At 39.7% G+C, this 25049-nt stretch overlaps 1 protein-coding gene across 4 annotated transcripts in view; it reads left to right on the top strand.

Annotated features, from left to right (window-relative positions):
• Window positions 1-25049, top strand: part of VEZT (vezatin, adherens junctions transmembrane protein) — a 62823-nt gene that overhangs the window by 764 nt on the left and 37010 nt on the right. For all 4 annotated transcript variants that reach the window (XM_069853294.1, XM_069853285.1, XM_069853312.1 and 1 more), the window contains exons 2-3: window positions 16153-16287; window positions 22942-23031. In XM_069853294.1, coding sequence (XP_069709395.1) covers window positions 16153-16287; window positions 22942-23031 — 225 coding nt within the window. The remainder of the gene's footprint in view (window positions 1-16152; window positions 16288-22941; window positions 23032-25049) is intronic.

The raw sequence follows: 25049 nt of genomic DNA, 5'->3' as shown, positions 1-25049 counted from the left end.
CTATTCTAGAATGTTGCAAGGCTACACTATCATATATTCATAGAACAGTTTGGATTAGAAGGGACCTTAAAGCCCATACAGTTCCAACCCCCCTGCCATGGGGAGGGATATCTCTTACCAGATCAGGCTGCTCAAAGCTCCAACCAACCTGGCTTTGAACATCTCCAGGGATGGGGCATCTACAACTTCCTTGGACAACCTGTGCCAGTGCCTCACCATCCTGATAGTTAAAAATTTCTTCCTAATGTCTGGTCTAAATCTTTCCCCTTCCAATTTGAAAACATCCATATCATCCTTATCACTACATGCCCTTGTAAGAAGTCCCTCCCCAGCTTTCCTGTAGGTCCCCTTCAGGTACTGGGAGGCCGCTATAAGGTCTCCCTGAAGCCTTCTTTTCTCCAGGCTGAACAACCTCAACTCTCTCAGCCTGTCCATGTCAGCCTTATTTAACACAATGGTTAAATATATCTGCTGTGGCAGTTCAGTGACAAAATCAGATGAGTTTGCAGTGGGTGAATGTAATTGTGTCTTCGTGCAGGATATGCCTGGTTTTGCAGGGGTACAGAGAAAGTGGTTATAGAGAAATACCATCCTTAAAATGATTAATTGTTGCAATACTATTACATTGCTTTTACCAGTGCACAAAAAGCTCCTTCCATGAGGAATGTTTTTTTCTTAGCTGTGGAAGTGCTAGGTGTTCATGGCTTTGGTCTGTACCACAGTGTTTCCTGTTTATCCACAACCAACTTTGAATCCTAACAATGAAGTTCGTTATTGGTATTTCTGCTATGTTAAAACACTTTCTTTAATGACATAAATCCATCGTGGTAATCCTTACTTTGCAGGTACAATGCCTGCTCTCTGCATTTTTTTGTGTAGTAAAAATAGCGTTAATTTTACAGTTCCACAGTTCATTCAGCCGTTACTGTTTTGATTGAAAAAGTTCTGCTGCACTGGGAGTAACAGATCTCCCCGCATATGCAATACACACTTTGCTATTTTCTTTGTGTTTTGGGAATGGATTTCCATCACTAGTAAAGGCTGTTTGGTTCATTACTATATGCAGTGTCTCTGTGTATATATACACACACTTGTGTGTATACTGCGTGACTAGTAACGTATCTTTCATGTATTAGAGTGTAACTGTCATAGAATTGTGGAATGGTTTGGGTTGGAAGGGACCTTAAAGATCATCCAGTTCCAACTCCCCTTGCCACAGCAGGGACACCTCCCACCAGACCTCAAAGCCCCATCCGACCCAGCTTTGAATGCTTCCAGGGATGGGGCATACACAACTTCTCCAGGCAAGCTGTTCCAGTGCCTTAGCACCTTCACAATAAAACATTATTTCCACTATCTAATCTGAATCTCCCCTCTTTCAGCTTAAAACCATTACTCCTTCTCCTATCCCTGCGCTCCCTGATGAAGAGCCCCTCCCCATCTTTCCTGTAGGCTCCCTTTAAGTGCTGGAAGGCTGCTGTAAGGTCTTCCTGGAGCCTTCTCTTCTCTAGGCTTAACAAGCCCAACTCTCAGCCTCTCCTCGAGCGAAAGCTATAACATCAGATAAGCAACAGTAAGAAAATTCAAGTTATTTTGCCTTGTTGGTTGGTTGGGGAGCAGATCTGGGAAAGATACCCACTGATAATAATGAGTACCTTGCAATACCATGCAAGTTGTCTTCATAAGGGCTGAGGACTGTTCCTGCTACTGTAAAATGAAGGCTCCACAGAGAATTATATACATCCTGCACACAGATGAGCCAGCGGTGGGAGTTGGCAGGGAGCGGAAAAGCATCTGGATAGTTCATGCTTCAACATATTTGTGTTTTAGTTACTGTTTTAATTTCTTTCTTGGGCCCCAGACTTCCATTAATTATCTGTGGTTTCTGGGAAGCAGCTACGTTCCTCCTGTACCTCAGCAGATCACTTACAGTGTTGTTATTTAGCAGTTACAGTTGCAAGGAGGCCTTCAGCGTACAGACCCAGTTTACTGTGAGCAGCGCTCTGTACTGTTGGAGCTCTTGCAAACAGGATATTTGTCAGTATTATAAGCCAAGTGGTGCACTAACAAATGCATAATCAAGAAGGAAGTGCTCCTTCATGTTTTTCATGCCTGACAGAATGGGTAGGAGAGACAAGAGAGGCACGATATGCTTCACCTGTCCCACATCACAATTATGCACAGGGTTATTTTCTGCACATCTTTCAAGTCAGAGCTCTGTCCAACAGGCCCTGAATATATGAATGACAGCTGCCTGCATTACAAATTTTGCAGCATCGAATAGATGATAGCCCATGGATAGATATTTATGAGCTTCCAAGGACCTATAATTTTTCTCATTACCAATCTTTAACATGAATGTATCTCTGAAGAAGGAGAAGCGCAAGGTGGTACCACTGCTCCAGGAAAGCAGTATTTTCCATCAGAAGTTGAAAAGCCATTGCATATCACTGTGGTAAAATAATAATGAATAATGGTCATTCTACTCTGTCCAGTAAGTGATCCTATACTCCACCCAGTTCGTACATGAATTCCTACAGCAGCCAGCGATTTTCAGTCGCTGATCACATAGTCCTCAGCACTTCAGTTCTTGCATTTGTTCTGCTTTACAATCAGTTGATCTTGTAATTAAAATGGTGCAAATACTGTGGGGAGAAGTTACAGAACCCAAGAGGCACAGAGGTGCCCCTGATACCTTTGACATGGGTTCATGTGCTAGCACTGTGTCAAATTAAAAATTTCCTATAATGTGTAGAGCACATTATAGGAAAAAAAAAGAAGAAACAATGAATAACATTCTTTATTAATACTTTCTTATTTTATTAAGGAAAATCACGAGATAGAATAGAGGAAATTTGATGCTAAGTTACTTGAGATGAGTTTTACCACCCATGGTGGGCTAGAAGACAGGATGGTGTCGTTATAGCATAGTATGCAGTGTGCTGCAGTAGTTTCTGTTTAAGAGAATTTACTGTGCAAGCTATTGTATCCCAGAGTCCTCTGGAAAATGGCAGTTTTGTGTATTTTGATATGAGACTGGAATTGCATTGGTATTTATTTTGCTTGGACAATGGCATCTGCCTCTTGTTTGGTTTTTTTTTCTTTAATATATAAATTAAAGAAGCTCCTTGTTCAAACTGGCTACATTTCTGTATTAATACTCCAGCGAGGAGATTGTCAGAACATCATTGGTTTGATTGTTAATAACTGCCATCTAATTTCTGTATTGAAATTTCTTTATGACCACTTTATACCTACTTGCACTTTTGCTAATATTGCCCGTTAGCTTACCTAGTTCTTATATTTCTCTGGAATTTACCTCTCCAAATGTATTAATAGAAAGCAGTCTTCTCCTGGCTAAGGATTTTGCTGAACTGAATAATCCAGTGTATTTTTGCATCCTTTTACAAAAGGGGTTTTCCTGTTCTTCATTTTTGGTGTCGTGGTTCAGTTTGGTTTTTTACATCTACTTCAGTTTGAGTTCATCTTTCTCCACCTGACCTTGCAGCATGCTACCTAGTTCTTGCTAGTATCTTGTCTTGTACAATTGTCTTCACTTGCTTCTGCTGGGAACACTTTGTTTCTTGTATCCTAGGCCTACAAACACATTTTTCAAGTCTTACTACTGTTTAACTTGATTGTTATGCGATCAGTTAACCACTTATGTCTGTCCTTATTTTTGTCAATGGCTTCCACATTATTGGAGAATTTGGTTTCATTATTCCCTCTGTGTGTTGTCAAATTGCATGCCATTTTCAGTACCTACTCAATGTCATCCTGTTCTTTTTGTATGATGTTTAAATCCTTTTCTGCATATACAGTGTTAACTGGAAATTTCCTTAGCCTGCTTTTTTGGTATAAGGATAATTAAGGAAAATGCAAAAGCTTAGGACTGATTCTTTAGGAACTCCACACGTAACCTTCTTCTGATCTGATGGCTTTCCATTCAGCATAACTCACAGTTGTCTCTGCCATCTACATGTTTGGTTCCTTTCCCATCTTCTCCATCTTAACTGATATGGCACAGTATCAAAAGCCCATACCCAATATGGCACAGTATAAAAAGTCCCTATAAACTTGCTGCATTTCCTTTATCTAGAAAAATTCACTGTCTTACCAAAGAAAGATGTCAAGTGAGTTTGGCACAATCTACCTCTGGTGAACCTGTATGATATCTTCTTTGATGATCATCTGTTTTCTTCTTTGTCTTTGAATTTTGCAAGGAAGTACTTACTCTCAGTGGCATGCTGGCTTTTGATCAGAATTATAGATCTGAGATGTTCCTGATTGCTTTTTTTCTCCTTTTTATAATATAGGCACTGTGTTCGCTTTTTTCCACTTGTGAGTTTATAGGTTTATTAAAAATCCTTTCTGTTGGATCTTTGATCTCTTGTGCCTGTTCTTTCAGAGCACTGGGATGAAGGTGATGCAAACATTGCTCTTTAAGTGCATTTTCAGCTCCTGAGTTCTGCTTCCAGCTAAGTCATTTGTCCTATATTTTAATGAGCTTGTGCAAGTTCTTTTTTTTTTTTTTTGATAGATATTAAAGCTGTACTCACAGAATCACAGAATGGTTGAGCCTGGGAAGGACCTGTGGAGGTCATCTGCTCCAACCCCCCTGTTCAAGCCTGTTGCCCAGGACCATGTCCAGGTGGTGGTTGAATATCTCCAAAGGTGGAGAATCCACAGCCTCTCTGGGCAACCCTTGGTCATCCTCACAGTAAAATGTTCCCTGATGTGCATAAAGAACCTCCAGTGCTTCAGTTTGTGCTTATTGCCTCTGGTCCTGTCACTGAGCACTGCTGAAGAGACCCTGGCTCCATCCTCTATGTACTCTCCCTTCAAGTACTTACATACACTGATGAGATTCTCTCTGAGCCTTCTCAGTCCCAGCTCTCTCAGCTATTCCTCATGTGTGTGATGCTCCTTCCTTCACGTTCATCCAGACAGTTGTTGGAATCTGATCCCAGAAAACATTCCTGACTTTGTCTGCTGTATGGTTCTGACAGAAGGATTGGAGATGACTTTTGTTGGTTTCCATTTTAATGCTGGGTTTGCTGAATAAAGTTAATCCATGCAAGATTTTTCACCAGGTTGTGCAAAAAACAATCAGATTTTGACACCCATGGTGTCAAACTGCCACCACTTTAGATGTTTAAGGGTTTTTCACACATTTGAAATATAAAGCTCTGCATATAGAATTGTGTAAAATATTGTACCGATTTACTATCATTGTCACAAACCTTTCTCTCCATTTCTTAAAATTTCAATTAGGAACAGAAAGCTTTTGTCACTTGAGACATCTCCGTCATTAACTCATGAGTCTTGTGACATACCTACAACCAGATCTGTCCATATTATTTACATACTATTTACCAAAATAGCTGTTCCCTAGCTATTTTGGTAAATACTGGAAATACACACTGAAGAACAGCCCCACCTAAAGGCCGGCTGTGTCATGGTGGTGGTGTCACTGTTGAATCTAATCTTTATTCTAGATCGAGGGTATTTGATCATTAGTATGAATCTAGACATTTAAATCTGGGATTTATTATTTGTCTCGGTACAAATCTCAGACTGAAAAATAGAATTTATGTCGTGTATGTGATCTTTCCTGACTTCAGTTTTTATGTTGTGCAAATTAGAGAATACCAAATTAATAAAGTGAGACTTTCTTTGGCTCGCCTACCTGCATCAATCTCAAAATCCATACTGATCTGTCGTTGAAAAGAAAACAAACTGGGGATGAGTGCAAAGAGAGTAAAAAATCTCATGTCCAAATTCAGAAGTTTGCTTCTGAGTAAAATATTGAACACAGATCTGCTGAACCTAGAATTAGAATCCACAAACTCAGAACAAAGATTTTGACGTATATCAGGTGCTCTCATTTCACAGCCAGCCCTCACCCAGGTGGTCATCTTCCCATCACTGGGGGAAAAGATGCACAGAAATGGAATTACCCTTTCCAGAGCTTGGAGAGGGCAGGTCTGCGTTCTTTGTCTTCTTGCTGTAGTGGAAGAAGCTAAGAGGAAAAACAGGCCCTGAAGGCAGTGGGAGAAGTACTTTACTAGCAACATACCATCAGAGAGAAATAGGAAGCACCAGGGCTCAGCACAGTTGGCAACCCACCAGCCAGTGGGTCTGCCCTGTGTGGGGAGGAGGTAGGAATGCTGGAGTCTTTTTAGGAGGGATGTGGGACAGAGGTGCTTGGGAAGTACTGGCCAACATCATGATGTGTTCAAATGGCAGGTTCAGCAAGACAACTCTCGTTGTGCGTTTACAAAACCAGCCAAGATGCTTCTTGGTGCTGAAGGGCATGGATGATGTCTACATGTGATGTTCTAATGTACAGATTTCTGTAAGATTTAAGAGATTCCAGCAAGAGGTGTCACCATTTCCCAGCATAACACAGCTATATTCAAAACATGTCTAAATTATGGTGTTTCTTTGCTTAAAATAATAGTGCATCACTAAGTTGAGGTGTTCAAATCCTCATATGAACCCTTTCAAAACAAAGGTAGCTTTTATCCAAACACTCAGTGATGTTTATTTTCACGTATGCTTTCTTCACCCAAATTGAGCTGTTCTAGAATTACTTAAAAAAGAAAAAAAGAAAAGAAACAAACCCAAATGAAAACCCCAGGAATTCTGACCTCAGAAACTTTCTGTTGTGATGCAAATTTTAAGTCACATTTTCTTAAAAAAACTGAAAACTTTAGGACTCGCAAGGTAGTGTGATTTTTGCCAAGCATCAGGCTTATAAATGTGTTGTATTCTAAAAATTAATGTCTCACACATTACAAATTAGGAAAAAGAAGAAGATGAAAAAAGAATACTTACATGTTCAATGGTAGTGTCAGTAATGCTCCCTCAACAGGCCTTTTTCACCAGATATTGGGTGGACTAAAGATGCAGTACTTTCATTTTATACCTATGCATGAAAGAAAGCCGGTTTGAATTACACAGTTCTGCCAAAAGAACGGTTTTCCGAGCTGGTTCTGAGACTGCACTTTGTCTGCCTGAAGTGTCGGCTGTTGGCAGAAGAGGTGTTGGGACTTCATTCTTCTTTTCCTGCGTATTCCCATCTTCTTCCCTATGGTGGCACCTGGATTTGTGGGTGATGCTGTAAGCTGGCTCAGGAGACTGATTTGATGATAAACTAACCTGGCTAAGAAAGAAACAGGAGAGATGGGTTTTATTTTTTATTTTACAATCAAATAAGTTCCTTTCTCCCTCTCACCGTTTGGCTATGTAAATGTTACCATTAGTGTTTTAAAATGGTACTGCAGCTTTCATCTTCACCCACTGGGAACGGCAGATTAAATTGACCGTGTAACTGCAGCCTGGGGAGATCTCTCTGCTACAAATTGCAGCGCGCTGGGGAGGCACCTGGAATAGTGACGAAAGGACTATTTTGGATATCCTGTTTCTCAGCAGTCTGCTAAGAGGAAGGGGTGGACAGGCTGTGCTCTTTCTCATCCCATTACCAGGAGGCAGACGATACCGGAGAGAAAATAAAAGAAACTGCAGGTTTAAAACTGTGTAAAGAGCTGTCTGGGTGTTGTGGAGGCCAAGTAAGCTCATCAGGCATTTTTGGATAACACTGGTGGTGTAGATAGAGAACAAGATTACGTGGTGTGTGAACCCATATTCCCTTTATTGTTTTTAATAGAAAATTTGAAGATGAAAGTACTTGCTGATCCATAGTAAAAGTTTAGGTCTGTTGGTCCAAACAATTTTTAATCCTCCTTTTTATTAATTACTCTGGGGTCATGTCTGTGGGACTTACAACCTTAGTACTGCTTTCACAACTTTAAGTCATGAATCATCTTCCTTGAGACACTTGAAAAGTGTAGTGAATCACTTTTTTTAATTCTTTTGGTCCTTATAATGTGACTGCCTCTTGTTATTTGGACACTTTGCACTTCAGTAAAGATGTTTGCCTTATCATTAGGAGTCAAAATTAACATGACTTATAATGGATAAACAAGTTAATTCTTTGGAGATGGTGTTTTAAAGAGGTTTCTGAAATGTTTTGGAAATACGCCACTAGTTTACCAGGCAGATGCATTAATTTCATTAATTCAGTTTTGAATGTAAGTGAAGGGTAGAATCTGTGAGTTGTTAGTGACTGGCATAAACCAGATCATTTTTCCTCCATCAGCCTAGTCTGATGACCTGCATGATCAGTGACTTCCCACCCAAAGCTCTGGCTACAGAGTCTGACTGGCCTGTTACCCTGTCCTCCAGGGAAGGTAAAGTTTACCACTTGTAGTTTTTCAAGCATTTTTCATCTCTGTTCTTGTCAGAAAGGTCCCGCTCAGCTTTTCACCTATATTTGCATGTCCACGTTTGAACAGGTAAATAATCCAGGGATCCCTTTGCAGATGAGTTTCTGGGCTTTGTCCAGTAATATTTCTTTCTAAGACTTCTCCACGAGGGCAACCACCTGTTGAAAATGCAAAGAAAAGAGCTTTCCCTTGCACTGATCCAGTGATATGGAGCTATACACAGGCTGTAAAACTTTCCTAACCCTTCAGGACACGTGGGTGCATGGAGAAGATATCCAGGAGCAGTAATAAACGAATGGTTTCACAGTAGTTCTGGGAGCCTGCTTCTAAATCAGATGATACAGTAGCACTGGAGATACCAAAGCTATGCTCCTGGGGAGGCGAGGTGAAAGCAGAATAGGAAATTTGAATTACTCTTTCCTGCCTTGAAGTCATTGTCTAAAATCAGCTCTGTTAGCGCCTGGCTCTTTGTCAGTCAGAGCACAGGAGGAGGTGGTAACCAGCCAGGAGAATATGACCAAGGCTTTTAAATACTGTTGCTTGGAAAGCCTTATTAATGGCTGCATAGGAGATCGATGTGCAATAATTCTTTCAAGCAGTATCTTTTTAAAAGCCTTTAGCAATCTGTCATCCTTGTCTCCCTCCCCCCCTAGTTAGAAAGCCACATTAGTCAGGAGAAATCACACGGTCCTGGGAAGTTTCAAACTGCATCTGCTGATGCCATCAGGAAAATGCTACTGTGCAGGGGCACAGGTGCGATTACAGTGACGGCTCCTTCACATCCTCTGCTCAGGTCATCCTGGAGGGACAAACAGAAAGAAACGGGGAGGCAGGCGAGATTCTGTCAGGTGCATGGGAGCAGTACCGAAGAGAAAAATGGAATGCCCTCTTCCAGGAGACAAAGATCGCGCTGTCTGTGAGTGTTAGCTTAACTTCGTTGAATCTGTGCTTTGAGGAGAAAGGGGAGCTTTCAATACTGTTTATTTTGTTCTGAGTTTAGCTCCCTGTTCAGCACATCTTAGCCTTTGCTGTCGCTGTGGTAGAAATGTTTAATCTGTTTGTTGTTCTTTTTTCAAATGATAATTCATAACTTGCTGTTATTTTGGAGGTAATTTAAGCTCCCACAGTGTTTTTGGCATATTAGAAACATCAGCTTTAGATAAACACGTCCATATTTTAAGTAGAGATCTATGAACCTCTTGTGTTGTGCAATGGCATTAAATATCGCTTCTAAAGTTAATCTGCCCCATTAGCTATGGTTGGAAGCTAGATCAGGGATTTAGGAGGTATTAAATTTTATGGTAGTAAAGAACGCTGGGTATGGGAAGCCCCTGTCTGTCTCTAATGGAGAAATCCTGAGTCATTTACTTCATGATGCATCAGCAAAAATAATTTGGGTGTGGCTTTGATTTCCAACTGCTACTGTAACAAGACTGAAAGCTAGAAGTGTCTTAACCAAATTTGTGATTGCAAAAGGTTTTTCTCAGAATATGCACAAAATGACCCACTTACTAAAATGCAATATCTCTGCGTGCAAGGCTACAATAGATTTAAGTATTTGAGTAGATATCTATAATAAGTGAGCTCTTTTCTGAGGCTGGGGAATTTTCTTCTGTGACCACCTTTCCACAGGATGGCAATACACAATGCTATATATGCATGATTTATCTTTTGATGGTTGGCTTGGATTTTTTGTATTTATTTTTACTGTAGGCTGCGAGTTGCAAATACAGTGTTTGGTCTTCGGTTTAGGTGTGATTTTTTCTAACCAAGTCAGTGCTGTATGCCAAGTGGCATTAAAATAAGAATTGGGAAGGGGTTAAGAACAAAACAAGTTGAGTAGACTATTCTTTAATCCTGCAGAATGTATCCTGGGTTTAGAATGAGACTCGACCAGTTCTAAAAATGAAAAAAGGAGAACTGTAATTAACATACATATGTGAGTGAGATAGTTCTTAGTAGTGTGAATCTAAAATAAATAAGCTCTAGGAGTTATGAATGAGGGGGAAAGGTTTTTCTGTATTGATTCTTGAAACTGGAGCTTATGTAAACCTATACTGTACTATTCTGTAAATAGCTAGTTACAACTCAGTGGCTTTGCAGTGTAACTGATTCTAGTGAATTAGAAAAATCGTAGAAATATATGTGTTTTTTCATTGTCAGTCTCCGCTGAGTCCCCTGAAAACCTAATTCTTAACATTTTCAAAAAGTATATTCCTACTCCGTGCATCGACAGTTTCTTGCTTCCCTTACTAACAAGATTTTCTGTGTATGATCTGTACAAAGTGCACCAAAGAATAATGACATTTTGTCTTCTGTTTGTTCTGAAACTGTTTCTATTTCCAGCACACATTTTGGACAAGTAGCATAATAAACAAATGGCCTGGCTGTAAATGTATTGCCTGTCTCTTGTATCTAGGTGGTCTCAGAAAGTGACTTAAAAGAAGAAACATAGAAAAAGCTTCAGAAATAAATACAGCATATTGCTGAAAAACGCTGTCTTGGTATCCTCACTTACTTTAGATTCGATTTCCCATCAGTAATTGGCAGTACAATGGTAACATAACAATAAAATGAATTATTTTTTTATTTCTCTACTTTGTAAATGATTCATTACTGTGTCGTTCTGCCAGAGAAAACTAGAAATAAACAAATGAACTTGACTCTCGGACATGAGTGGTACTAACTAGTCTAGTTAGTATCGAAGTTGAGCGGTTGAAAGTAAAGGTTCAAAAATATATGGAAATAGAACCCTCTAGAGTAATATGGTGCTATATTAATAGGAAGGTGATATTTTACATTTTAAATTTCCTTTTCATGCTGTCTACTGAAACAACTTTGTTGTCCCTTTACCTCATATTCTAGCATAAAAGCTTTCTCTCGAGTTTAAATTATGGTTTTGTTGGGGTTTTTTTTAATTAAAACCTATTACTGCTTGGAGGGATAAACTTTCTGGTATGTCCTGAATTTCTTAAACTAAAAGCATAGTATCTACAACCTATGTAGAAATGTAAAATCAGTTGTTCTTTTTTAAATTGTTGTTTTATTTTTCAGCATTGGACTGTTGAAAAAATGAATGCCTGAATTTTTGGCAAACAAGATTAGGAGGAGAAAAGGCAGATCCCTCCTATTTTGTCCAATGAAGAAACAGATTTTTTTTTAATGTTATCCTGGCATTTGCAGGTGGAACCTGCTGTGCCTGACAGTGCTGTTGATGACAGCAGGAATTGAAACCAGGAATCTTTTCTCACAGTTAGAAGTGCTTGTGCAAGAATATGTGTATATCTGTGATCTTTTGTGATGGGAAAGAAGGCATTTAGGAGTGAGAGGCTTATATGTAACCTAGAAATACAGAGCTATAATTTGTGGGACATCAGACACATTATGAGATTTAGTTATTGTTTATATAGCTGAAGATGAAAATAGGCTTTGTAAGTCTTAAGTGTAATACTTCTCTATCTTGTGTTGAAATTGGCAGTATATAGAGTAGGGTTTTTTAATACTATCATATTGTAATTCTGTAGTTGCGTTATTAATAATTTTGATTCTTTGACAATGTTGGAACTTTTATGTGAATATTCACATCCATAAAATCTACTCTTAAACTTTTAAAATTCCTTTACTGGATTTTCTAGCCATTACTTATAGGTGTCATGGGAAAAATTTGCTATAGATGATTGGAGACATCCTTAGGGTGTTATACAGGCCACACAGCTTTACAAGTGACAGGCTTATCAGTGTAATTTAAAGTTGAGCAATATCTAGGACATTAAATGTAACAAATAAATAATGTGTGCATTTTGTCTTAATGTAGGCTAATGTGTGTATGCCATCAGTGATATTTCTGATAGAAGAGGAGTGTCATCTTCAAAATTTTGGAGCAAAATGTTAAGCTGAGTATGCTATGTAAGAGAACTCACGCTTAATGGAAGAATTCTCTGGTTCTTTGTAATTAAGGTTCTTTGTAATCTAATTTCACAAAGGCCTTAACTCACTTCTTGTTCAGCACTTTCTTTACTCACATCCTACACTCTACTAATGGATACAGAAAGGAAACAATGGTGGGTTTACTTACAGCATAAGGGATTTTAGGCACAGAATAGTTCATGGCCATTTAAACTAATAAAAAATGAGGGTTTCCAATGTGCACTTAAGTTATACTAATAATCTTTTAAAAAAGAGTGGGGAAGAGAAAGCATGTGAGCCAGAGAAATGTGCCAGAGGAGGATTGTCATAGCCTGAGTACTTTCTGAGAAACTGAAAGAGGAGGAAGTACTTGGAGGAATATGTGGTAAACATTCAAGTTAAATTTTATTCAGTTATCATTTGCTAACTCAACAATCAGAAAACTCATTTCTGGTTCCAAGCAGTGGTAAAAAATTGTAAATCTGTCCATAATGAGACCCTGTAAAAGCCTTCAAAAAGTTTAATGGGAAGGAATTTATGTAAAACCTAGTAAGGTGCCCATGTTCTACTTTTATTACAAGAACAAATAAAATTATTCATCCTAGCTGGGGGCTAAAGCTTCATTAATGTTTGGAGAGATGATGTGTTTTTTACTATTTCTATAGAGTAGGAAATACACTGTTTACAGTTAGATGGAAAGTTTTGGTGCTGCCAAATACCCAGTAAGAGAGAATAATCAGGCATTCTTAAATCTGTGTGATAGATTTACTTGATGCGGTATTCAGGATTTCAGCTAATTTTCTCTGTCTTCAGTGCACAGTGTCTCCGTCTCTCTCTTTGCCTTTCTTCATGCATTTTTATGAGGAAATGGAACCAATCTAAACATCATCAGAGCAGCTTTCTTGATCAGCTTTTGAAAAAATAACTTATCATGGACCCCAGGCTAGGTGCACCCTGAGATCCTGCTTGAAAAACTGCTTGGTATATTTGGATTCTTTTGCCAGGTCTCTGTGTGTACCAATAAAATACAAGAATGGTTGTGTCAAATGATGACTGGCCTTGCTTGTGACGAGTATGATCAAGGTGATGGACAAGTGTGGTCAAGGTGATGGACAAGTGTGGTCAAGACAATGGACAGGACTTTCAAGAGCCTGGATGTGATTTCCTTGGAGTCCTGCCTGGAACAAGCATCAAAACTATGATTCTGAATAAAACATTATGTTCACCCACTGTTTTGCCTATACATCTTTATCTGCATGGGGAAAATTCTGGCTGGTTCTGTCTGAAACCCCCATGCTACCCTAACGCCTCTTGTGTGGGGGTGTTCAGGTTGCTCCGGGTGTGCCCACAGCGCACAACCTGACTCTGTGAAGGCCATTTTCAGAAGACAAGGTTATGCATATCAATTCATTTTCTGAATTTTGCCCTTAAATTATTAAGGGAATTTAACAGTGTCTTAAATAAGAGAAGTATTCCAATTTATTTATGTTTTCATTTCCATTTTAATTAAGTAGTTCTGGTAAACCAACATGTTCTACTTAGGAAAAAAAACATACCTTCTTTCCAGGCGATCTAGAACATTGTTTAAGTACAGCTAGATGCATTTGAACCAGTACTCAACCATGGAGGAGGGGTACTTGAAAAAAAAAAAAAGAGAATAGGGTTGTCACACTGGAAGAATTCCCACAAGGAAATGAGTCATTAACCTATCCTAGCGTTTTGCACGATCGTCATTGTGGATAAGGAAGATTGTTTGTATGTGCACAGAGCTATGAATTGGTACGAGTGTTTGAGTTTCAGGTCATGACTGGGTACTGAATCTGTTGTGAGTAACTCAGGGGGAGTGTGCAAAAGTATGAATTTGCATGCTTTAAATAGGTAAGAGTGATCAAAATAGCACTGTGGTGATGGAGTTAAAAAATCCCTAGAGGTAACAAGTAGGTTTGTTCAGCTGGTATGAATGATTACTTCCAGGTTTTATTGTATGGCAAGCAGTCATATGAGATTTGCCCATGTTGTTACATGGTCACAGTAGCTGGGCCACCTTCACAACTTGCACCAGCAGGTTAATAGTTAATATAACAAGTTGCAGTAGGTGTTCTGTTGATGGTAGTTTCTGCAGACCTTCAAAACCGTGCGTTGCCTGTAAAGTTTTTCCTTTTTCTGTACAGTATTTTTGTTATCTCACTGGTCCTACATTATAATTCTTACAATGGTTCGTGTTCTTCCTGTGCAGTTTGCTTGTGTTTGTTCGCATGCTGGTGTGGGATGTTGATAAGAATTTTCAGACGTCAAAATGAATCCCTGACTAACCAGGATATTTCAGATTGATTGCTGACAGGTTTTATTAAAAAAGCAGTCTCTTCATGTGTCCCAAGAAGAACTGGAGTTAGTGTAAATGTTCTTTCCGTCCAGTCTGTCCTATGTACTACCACATATGTGGATGTAAATAGAAAAATGAGAGTTAAGTAAATCTAGATACCTGATGCAGATGATAACAAGAAATTTCTGATGTCTATATAGATAAACATCTAAACATGCAAAACCCCACTCTCTGGCAATGGCAATCCTATACTTTCTTGAAGTTAAATTAAGGACTTTTTGTAAATTAGTAATTTTACCAGCAGCTTTAAAAAGTTGAATGTTTTTGTTGTTATCTTTTTTTTTTTTTAAATGCAATACTCCTTTGCCAGAAGTGCTAGTACCATCCTCGGAAAGAGGAGAAACCTTTTTCTAATTTGATTTTCCATTTCTGTAAAATATTCTGTAGGTACCTAATCAGGTTACACTGAGGCTGTATTTATTGAAGCTGGAAAAGTGCTCTAGTTTTAAAGTTTGTTTCCATAGAAGTGATTCAAAGTATAATCTGTTCAATTTTTATAAACTTTAGGAAACCATTAAGTGCTTCAGAGTCACACAATAATATTTTTAAATATATTAACAGAAAAATAATTTATCTATTGAAAACGTGTAAGTTATAAGATAAAGAACCCTATCAGGTAACCTAGAAAAAAATAGTCCTATGGGAAAAGTTGGTTGATTGCATGCTTGTTTCTTATCACATGGTTTGGTATGTTGTCTCTCCTGCAGCCTCTTTCCTTATGGTCAGAGTAAAACTTAAGGAAGGTATTCAAAGGAAAAATTTGGCTTTCTTGCTTAACTCTGTTAGGTTTTTTCCTGTTGCATAGAATCACAGAATGGTTTGGGTTGGAAGGGACCTTAAAGACCACATAGTTTCAGCCACCTCCCTTAAGCAGGGACAACTTCCACTAGATCAGGTTGCTCAAAGCCTCATCCAGCCTGGCCTTGAACACCTCCAGGGATCTACAGCCTCTCTGGGCAACCTGTTCCAGTGCCTCACCACCCTCACTGAAAAAAAAGTTCTTCCTTGTATCTAATCTGAATCTCCCCTCTATTAGTTTAAACCCATTACGCCTTGTCCTCACTACAGACCTTGGTAAAAAGTCTGTCTTTCTTTTAAGCATCCTTTAATTATTGAAAGACCACAAGGTCTCCCTGGAGCCTTCTCCAGGTTGATTAACTGCAGTTATCTCAGCCTTTCACCATTTGAGAAGTGTTCCGTCCCTGTGATTATTTTCATGGCCTCTTCTTGACCTGCTCTGACAGATCCGTGTTTTTCCTGCACTGAGGACTCCAGAGTGGGATGGAGGATTCTAAGTGAGGTCTCACAAGACAATAGAGTAAAGGACACGCTGGACACGCTTCGTTTGATCCAGCCTAGGGTACAGTTGGCCTTGTGGGATGCAATTGCACATTGCCAGCTCATGTCCAAGTCTTCATCCACCGTTATCCTGAAGTCCTCCTCTGCACAGCTGCTCTCAATCCATTCATTGCTAGTTGTGTGGCTGCTATATTCACAGTTTTGTTTTGTGGGAAATGGGGAATGGTTTTTAACATTGTTTTATCTCATTTTTCTTTTTTAACTCTCTTTCAGAATTCCCCACTCTACCAGTATCTGCAGGATTTGGGACACACAGATTTTGAAGTATGCTCCTCAGTGTCGCAGAAGGCAGAACAATGTGCAGCAGCAGAAAGCCAAAAAGAGCGGACTGTGCATGCTCCCCAGAAAGTGAGCGCTCTCCTGTTCCTGAGTATTTACCTTCTCAAAAAAGAATGGCATTACTTCACAAAAAGGGAAAATCAGAGGGGATAAAAAAATAAATATCTTACTGTAGTTAAAAAAAAAGAAAGAAAACAAACAAACAAACAAAAAAAACCCAACGAGTTGTCATGCCTTGTCTACAAATGTGTTTGGAAATGCATGGTTTGCCAGCATAATTTGAAGTGTTTCATTCCACTTACGTAAGCTAAGAAAGCAAGAGACCTTGATAGTGAAATTTTTTGAGTGTTCTAAATTATCTTATTTACTAGATATCACTGTGTTATCTTAGTGTGACATTCTGGGAACAAAACCTGTAATTTGTTGGAACAACAAATTTTATAGTTCCCAGCCCTTCTCAGGCATTTAGTTGCTAAATATTGCTTACTCTGTGACAAAACATATTAAGAAAGAGGATTTCTGGGAAGTGTGAATACAGTAACCAATCATAATAAGATAGTAGAACTGTGCTTAAGTTATGGCAGTTTTCTAACAGTAATGGCTGACAGAGATCATCAACTTGATTAGCTCAGACTTCTTATTTCTCTACTGTTGAGTGAAGGCACGTGGATTTTTTAAAATCATTTTGGTATTAAAATGATGCTTGAGAATTCAGCCATTTAACACCTAATATGGCCTACACATTTTTTGGTTTCCTTATTAAAAATAAATGGTATTTTTCTGTTACTGGTAGCATAAAGGCCATGTAACTGAGATGAGGGGCTGTAGTGTGGGTGAAGAAATTCCCCTACTGAGGCAGCTAATGTAGCAATCTCTTTGCAACAAGTATATTGAAAATTCAGTAGTCAATCTGTCTTCTAAGCAGACTTCTTTGTCCTGGCCACTGCAGGCTGAGGTGTGTGTTGCCTCGCAGGTGAGAATACAAACCAAGCATTCACGGGTTGACACATGGCCTCTGAGGATTTTCTTTCTCCTCTCTCACCACCGTCCATAGTATCTTCCATCTTTGTGCACCTTAGGTCATCTGATTCTTGCCCATTGTGGCTTTTAACCTTCAGTTTGCCTGTTGTCCATTCCTGGTTTGTACCTCTGCAGCTATCTTCAAATCAGAAGTTCACAACCTCTTCTATCATTTGTAAGCTCTGCTGCTTCCCTCTTCCACAATGTTCCACCCTCCTAATTAGCTGACAGTGAGCTGGGGACGCATCCTATTTTTCCTAAACACGGGCAGTACATGAGTGGCCCTGTGATCTCTGTAAGGTCTCTCTGCAGATTGTGGTGGATGGGAGATATGGCAAATGGTAGGTGTGGCGAACGAGGAGAACTGATGCTTTTCTTAGGATCTTTTCACAAATAATACTATCTTAACGTATATCCACTACTCAATTCCCAAGGTGCTTCAAGGAATTGTGCAGGTAAAAGTTGTTGTTAGTTAGGCTTTATTTCAAGTGTTCTTTCCACTTTCATGCATGTTCCTCTTGTTTCTCCTTTGTTTTTGGTCAGAACACTTTTTTTCTTGTGGTATTTTTAATCTGTTCTATGTAGGATCTTAGGTGAGGTAGAATTCGGAGGTGTATGAATTGAATAACAACAATCAATTTTTTTCTGATGTGGGGGAAGAATGTGTGGGGTTTAAAATGTTTAGAATAGTATGGTGTGCTTGCCAGGATTGACATGCAGACTTTGAAACTGAAATTTAGAAGATGCAGTGTGAATCTTATTCATCTGGCAGTATTCAGAGAAGTGTGGGTAGGTCATATTTTCATATAGTGATACTGGTTTCAGCGACTCTGCATAGACTGTAAACTTCCTCACACACTCTTTAGTCCATTTGAAAAGGCAGCGTAATAAAACATGAAACAATTTGCTTTGGTTTTCATTCCCCTTGAAGTCTTTCTTCATGGATAGATCAGTCATAGTTTGTGTTCATCTGTTGGGCAGGTGAACTGCACACTTTGCTTCACAGCTTTGATCCCCACTTTCTGAGAAGTGTAATCCTCTGGGAGTGTGCTGTCTCCCTTCTCTCACACCCCACTTCTGATCAAAGAAGACCACAAAGATAAGATACAGGGTGTGTGTCCATTGAGCAGACCTGTTAAGTACCACCATGTGGCCAGCATCTGGATTAGACAGAGTCTGTAAAAATAATCATACAATAATAAGAATCCCTGTGTTTAGTACTGTTCTTGTAGGGTTTTCAGCTTTTCAAAATATTTGGCAATCTTGTAGAAAAAAACTATGACGGAGCCTTGTACAGAACTCCCGTCTTGTGTGCTGAGGATTTGTGAGCCCAAGAAACAGACTAGCTGAGGGGAGGAGGAGAAGTGGTTCTTGCAGTGTTTCCATGCTTCCTTGGCTGGCTTCTGTAATGCAAGATTATTTCAAATGTAATGAATAAATTGAGTACTGTTACTGTTGATGTGGGTAGCTATTGCATTTGTAAAAATGATTGCTTCTATCAGTGGTTGAAAGGCAAGGCTGTGTTTAATTCAGGGTTTAATTCAGAGTTTTTCTACTTTGATTTAAACTACCTTTAAAAGTATTCATGGAAATATTAAGCCCACTACCCTAACTTTTCAGAATTGTCAGCTGGCTCGCAATAACTCTCAAGAAAACACCTGAAAATATATTTTCTCTTTAAAGCTATTGGCAGTTTTGTGGTACATTTACACTGAAGATATCTGTTCTGACTTAGTGCAGGAAGACTTTAATTAAACCACTGTTAATTGAAAATTAAGGTGACAAATGTCATCAGCTGCTGAGAGTTCTTTACTATGAAGAAATGCATGGCCTATCGCTTATTAGCTGCATTACTTCATTCTGCATCGTTACTTTTGTGGAAGTCAGTAAAGCAGTTTGATGCTGTGTTCTTGTGTGTAATTTCAATTTCTTGTGTGAATTTAATACAGAAGCACTGGGTGGTTAAGGACCTCAAAAGTATGAAGATACACTGCTTTTAAAAGCCTCAAGCATTCTGGGTTTTTTTCTATTCCCCTGAAGCATTTTACACTTGATTTTATTGTGTTGGGAGCAAGCCCTCTAGTATTGTGTCAGATGTAGAAGTAATTTGTCATGGTTTGCCTTTCAGCTTGAAGGGTGTGGTGTGTAAAAATGACCTGCCCATTTCTTACAAATACTAGGATGACATTCACATTGTCTCATCTCTGTCTAGACAGGGATACATAGTGAAAATAAGGAAGAAACCTCTGTGTACTGATGATAAAATGTTATAGGTTCTTTCTGCTGCTGTTCCAGTACCAGTTTGGGCACGTTAATGCTTTTCTTTAGTAATCTGAGGTCAGAAAGTCTGGTTTTTGTCATTTAATTTCTGTGTCTCATGTTGGTAGGATGATTCGAAAGGAAAGAGAGTGATGGAGAGGCAGCTGGCCACACTGGATTTTGGAGGATCTGAGGCTTTGTTGCATCTTCTCTGTGATGTACAGGCAAATCGTTTGTGTTCCAATCCAATCATTTCCTCATTTTTACTTGAGACTGTTAGCACTTCCCTTCTCTCAGACTTTGCTGGCTGAGTCTACTGAAATGATAAATGTCTGGGAAACAAATGGTTTCTGAGTTCTGAACATGTACCTATCCACAGTCCTAGTATACAATTATCTTAGTTTAGGCTTAGTGTAATGCAGAATATGATCACAGGGATTTGATGATGTTCAGTGCTGAGTGATGCCAGGACCACTATATCTATAATTACTGTGCTAAATCATAGAATCATAGAATGGCTTGGGTTGGAAGGGACCTTAAAGATCATCCAGTTTCAGCCCCCCTGTCATGGGCAGGGACACCTCCCACCAGATCAGGCTGCCCAACGCCCCATCCAACCTGGCCTTGAACAACTGTAGCATTATCTTCTTTCTGAAGTGCACAGAATTGAAAGGTGTCAGTGTGAATGATGATATATTTTAGATACCTGCTAATTTGCTCTTTCAAGTTCATCCTGGATAACCGAGAAAGTCCTTAGAAGTCCTATAGAAGTTCTTATATTTTAGATTCCAATGAATGTAGCTAAAATGTGCATGTCCTATGCTATTTGTAAAAAATGTAAGGAGTTATACATCTTTTTCACTCAGTTTACAGAGAATTTGTCTCAGCAGTGTTCTAAAGTTGCAGGAAGAATACTCCAGAAGTATTGGCGACATGACCCGACTTGTGTGTTGATGCAAGTTGTTTTACTTGTCAGTAACACTCCCAGTGGGAATGCAAACTGTGAGGCACTGCTCCAAGGATCTGAATAATCTAATGTGTTACTGTACTCTACTGGGTCACAGCCCAAGACAGTGGGTTGTCATGTTTTGCGTTTTCAAGCACTGACATGCCTGTTGAGTGTTTATGCAAACTCAGATTTTTGTTTTTAAACTAGACCAGGGAAAATAAACCAAAAGACACTTACATAGCACACTAGAATGGGGGTTTTTTTTCAGTAATTCCAGCCTAGTTTAGTCAGCTGGCAGCAGTTTAAAATTAACCTTGGTGTGGATTTAAATGTTCAGGATAGAAACCCAAGGACTTATGAAGTGGTCAGTAGGCTCCAAGAGGCGTAATTTTAATTAGAAAATGGTAAAGTAGTAAACTCTGTACTTCACTTTCAAAGTACTGGGAAAAGTACTTCTGAATGAAGTTGGTTATTATGAACCTGGTTATTCTATGATTCTGTGAAGTATCTGTCTGCAACTCAAATACAGAGCAAGGGCATTTGTTTAGTTCATCTCAGTTTTCTACAAATTGTAATAGGAAAATTTTGTTTTATTTTGCACTTTACAAGACTTTTGGAGGATAATCTAGTGCTGCCCCCTACTCATCTTCTAACTTATGTCAGTGCCCTTAAGCAACATCAAAATGCAATTGCTTGGATTTATTCCATAATGTAAGAAGTGTTGATTGCTGGGAGAGCTCCTCCTAATAAGCCACAGTGATTTCTGTGTGTCAGGAAGAGCTATCGTTATGAAACCCCTATTAATGGTTTGTCTCTCCACTGACCTAAAAACTCTTCCTTTTGACATAGATCTGCAATTCTATCTGTACATAGAAGGATGAGGCATACATAAAGAAGAATTTGAGTTAGTTTACCTAAATGGATGCAGAAGTAAGTTATTTCAAAAATTGTTCTGTGAAGCATAAGGGCTTTAAGGTGACAATTACTGAAAGCCTTTCTGCCCTGGCTCGCTGTTTCAAACTTGAGTCATGCTGCCTTTCAGAGAGCTGTTGGGCTGATCATAGGGCTAACTGCAAAGCTCCTATTGCTTGGTTTTACTGGGGTTATTTTGTCTAGAGAAAAGGAGACTGAAGGAAGACCTTATCACTCTCTACAACTACCTAAAAGGAGGCTGTAGTGAGGTGGGGGCTGGTCTCTTCTCACTGGTAGCGAGTGACAGGACAAGGGGAAATGGCCTCAAGATGGGCCAGGGGAGATTTTGGCTGGATATTTGGAGGCATTTCTTTACTGAAAGGGTTGTTGAGCATTGGAAGAGGCTTCCCTGGGAGGTAGTTGAGTCACCATCCCTGGAGGTGTTTAAAAGACAAGTAGATGTCGTACCTAGGACATGGTCTAGTGGCGGACTTAGCAGGGCTGGAGCGGTGGTTGGACCAGGTGATCTTAAACGTCTTTTTCAACAGAAAATCAGAAGCTGATTTAATATAGACACCCTTTATGCAGTAAGCAATTGTAATCTTTTGGGGTTTTTTTTATTTTATTTTGAAACAGTTTGCCACAAAATGTAAGCACCTCACATTAATTGTATTTGGCATGCATTTAATTTGATTGCATGACATGTCAGCAGTTTGAAGATTAAGAAGAAGGGCCTCAGAATTCATGAAATATGCGTAAGTAAATGTTTTGAAAAAAACTTCCTGTCAGCTCAGTCTGAGGAAAGCGGATATGCAGCGTGTGTCAAAAACTCCATTTATTTCATTTAGCAGCTGCAGAGTCAAGCAAAATGATGCATCTATTTAATGACAATCTTTATGTATCTTGTTTTAGGAAGATACATGAGTGAAATGTGTGATGACCAAGAGCGAGTCCCTCTGATTAATGGTGATTGAAGTTCTGTTTACAGTTTAGATGAAAGAGGGGATTTAGGTTGCACAGGAAGCAGCACGGAGACAAATACCTGACAGCACAGCTGGTTGGGACAGGGAGTTTCTGGTACAGTTCCTATTCTTACAGTCACCCTTCCTTGTTCACAGCTTCTCCAGAGTGTTGTCCTCAAGCTGCAGTGGTCTATCAAAGAGAGGGTGTTCCTCTTCTGATCTTTTACTTTTCTTCAGTCTTTGTCATCCCTTTAACTTCGCTGCTTTTTTTTTATCCTCAAGGAGAGAGAAAGTCTTTCGTATCAATAGCTGCCAACTTGAGATCAAGCTACTTCTAACTGTAGTTATTTTTAACAGTACAACATAACAATTCATTATGCTCCTAATAGGTGGGGTTACCAAAAGCTCTATTTCAGGCTCTTGTGACCAGGCAAACTGACGGGAAGCAGATGTTCCCTTAGTTACTCTGAAGTTAGGCCAGATACAGTAAGCGAAACTTCCTTACAGGTACTTGGGTCTGACTTAACAAGGGCAGAAATAAAAGAATTGCCTGTTGTTATTTATTTTTGTCTTGTTTTGTTGTGTTTTTTTTTTAATTGGAGTAATTTCTGTTCCCTTCAGCAAAGCATCCTGTCAAAACTAGTTGGGTTCTTTAGAAGTTGGTTTCCTTTTCCGCAATATAAGAAAAACGATGACATACTTCACCGACTGGTAAGTGATCACTTTCTTTTTTTCCCCATTTCCTTTCCTAATCCACAAGACTTCCTCTCCTCTGTACCTCATCCTCTTAGCACCATCTTTGGTCTGTACTGTTGGTTTTGTCTCTAAGAGTTTTACTTCTTCAGATAATATTGATTTGGGTTTTCAGACTTACTGTGCCAGGCACATTTGGCACACAAGGACAGGAAAAATATTGGTAGCCAGCTTGAAGATGTTAAAAATGTGGAAGAGAATTTAAAATAAAATGTTGAAGAAATAAAACAAATTCCTGAAAGCTGAAGGGAGTTAACTTGCAGTGTAGCTACCTCATTTGGTGGAAGGCAGTCTGGAGGCACTGACTGAGAATGTCCATATGGTGCAACCTAGCACCTTGCAGACACAGCTCAAGGCTCTAGAGCTTCATCTGAGTATTGCTTCCCCCTCTGTTTCAGCTTGTTAGTTCAGACATAGCAGAAACACAGTGCAGCTGTACTACCCCTTGACCCGTCCTAGCCTATTTGTTTCTTCACTGGTCTCCACAGTGCTTTTGCAATTGGGAAAAGTGAAGCAAATTAAGGCATCTCTGTTATAATGTGTCAGAACAGTGTTACGCATTAGGAGCAGATTGTATCTGTATAGTAGTTGGGCTGTAGGGAGGGCCAAAACCAGTACTCTATACTACCTATGTGCTCTTATCTCAATGGTTTACAGGTTTGGTATCCATCTGCCTCAGCAGAAGTTGTATTATTCTTATCCTGGAGCTTGCAGGAACTTCTAGGGCCCAGGTCAGCCTGTGTGGGATAGACCTGAAGGGTAGTAGCTCTCCCCCGGGTAGTTAAAAACAAGTTTTATGCTGCCTTTACACCTGTTCTCTGCAATGCCACTTTCTAGCCTGTTCAGTCTCTAGCCTGGGCTGGTCTGAGATCTGCTTTAACTCGCACCGAGCTGCTTCAGGTTCCTAGTCTGGCTTGCAAATGCTGTTCCACAATCTGAAAGTTAGAATTCGGATTTTTTTTTTTCTACTGTGGTATACAGATGATGTCTTCAAATGTAGCTTAAAAAAAATGTTGAGAAACATGAGAAGTTAGAGTTTTCCATTTCTCAGGGAGTTCTGCTAAGTCCAATTGCTATTTCTTCTCCCTTATCTCAAGAGGACAAAATTTCCTCCAAAACATCTTGTTACTAATCTTTGATTGTCTTTTTCTGTTTTTCCTCCCTCTTCCCCTATGAATCAAAGGTATTATCTTCACAGCTTTTTTTAGCCTTACCTTCTTGAGATGGATACACTACCAAAGAATATGGAAAGAGGAGGGTGATTGTTGTAGGGGACTCCCTCCTAAAAGGAACGGAGGGACCCATCTGCAGACCGGACCCGCTCCACAGAGAGGTCTGCTGCTTGCCAGGTGCATCAGGGAAGGAGGTAGCTAGAAAACTTCCTTCCCTGGTTCACGAGACGGACTACTATCCTTTGATAGTAGTCCAAACTGGTAATGATGACCTAACAAACAAAAAGGCCAAAGCCATCAAGAATGGCTTCAGGGCAATTGGGAAAGTGATGGAGGGCTCTGGGGCACAAGTAGTATTCTGCTCCATCCCAATGCTAAATAGAGAGGAGGGGGAAGCCAGGAGGAAGAATTCGATTAATACCTGGCTCCGAGCCTGGTGCGAGGAGAGGGGCTTTGGTTTTTTTGATCATGGGGGGGCTCATGCACCCCCAGGCTTTCTCGCTAAGGGCGGGACACATGGGTCTCCTAGGGGGGCTAAAGCCCTTGCCAGAAACCTAGCCAAGCTCATAAATCGAGCTTTAAACTAGATGTGAAGGGGGAGGGGGTTGAGCCCAGGCTAGACAGGAATGAGCCTGGATGTGGGGAATTGGTGATTGGGAGAGGGTGCGCGGGCGAGGACCACCAGTACCTCACCGCACAAAAAGTGGGGGAGAACACACCTCGGGGTGTTAAGGGAGATGCAGGCACTCTGGTGTCAACTGATCCAGTTACCAGGCAGTTGGGAACGAACCCTGTTCCCTCTAG

Source organism: Phaenicophaeus curvirostris, chromosome 1 (genome assembly GCF_032191515.1).
Source record: "Phaenicophaeus curvirostris isolate KB17595 chromosome 1, BPBGC_Pcur_1.0, whole genome shotgun sequence".
Classification (NCBI taxonomy): domain Eukaryota; kingdom Metazoa; phylum Chordata; class Aves; order Cuculiformes; family Cuculidae; genus Phaenicophaeus; species Phaenicophaeus curvirostris.
This window is presented reverse-complemented; position numbering and strand designations above follow the sequence as displayed.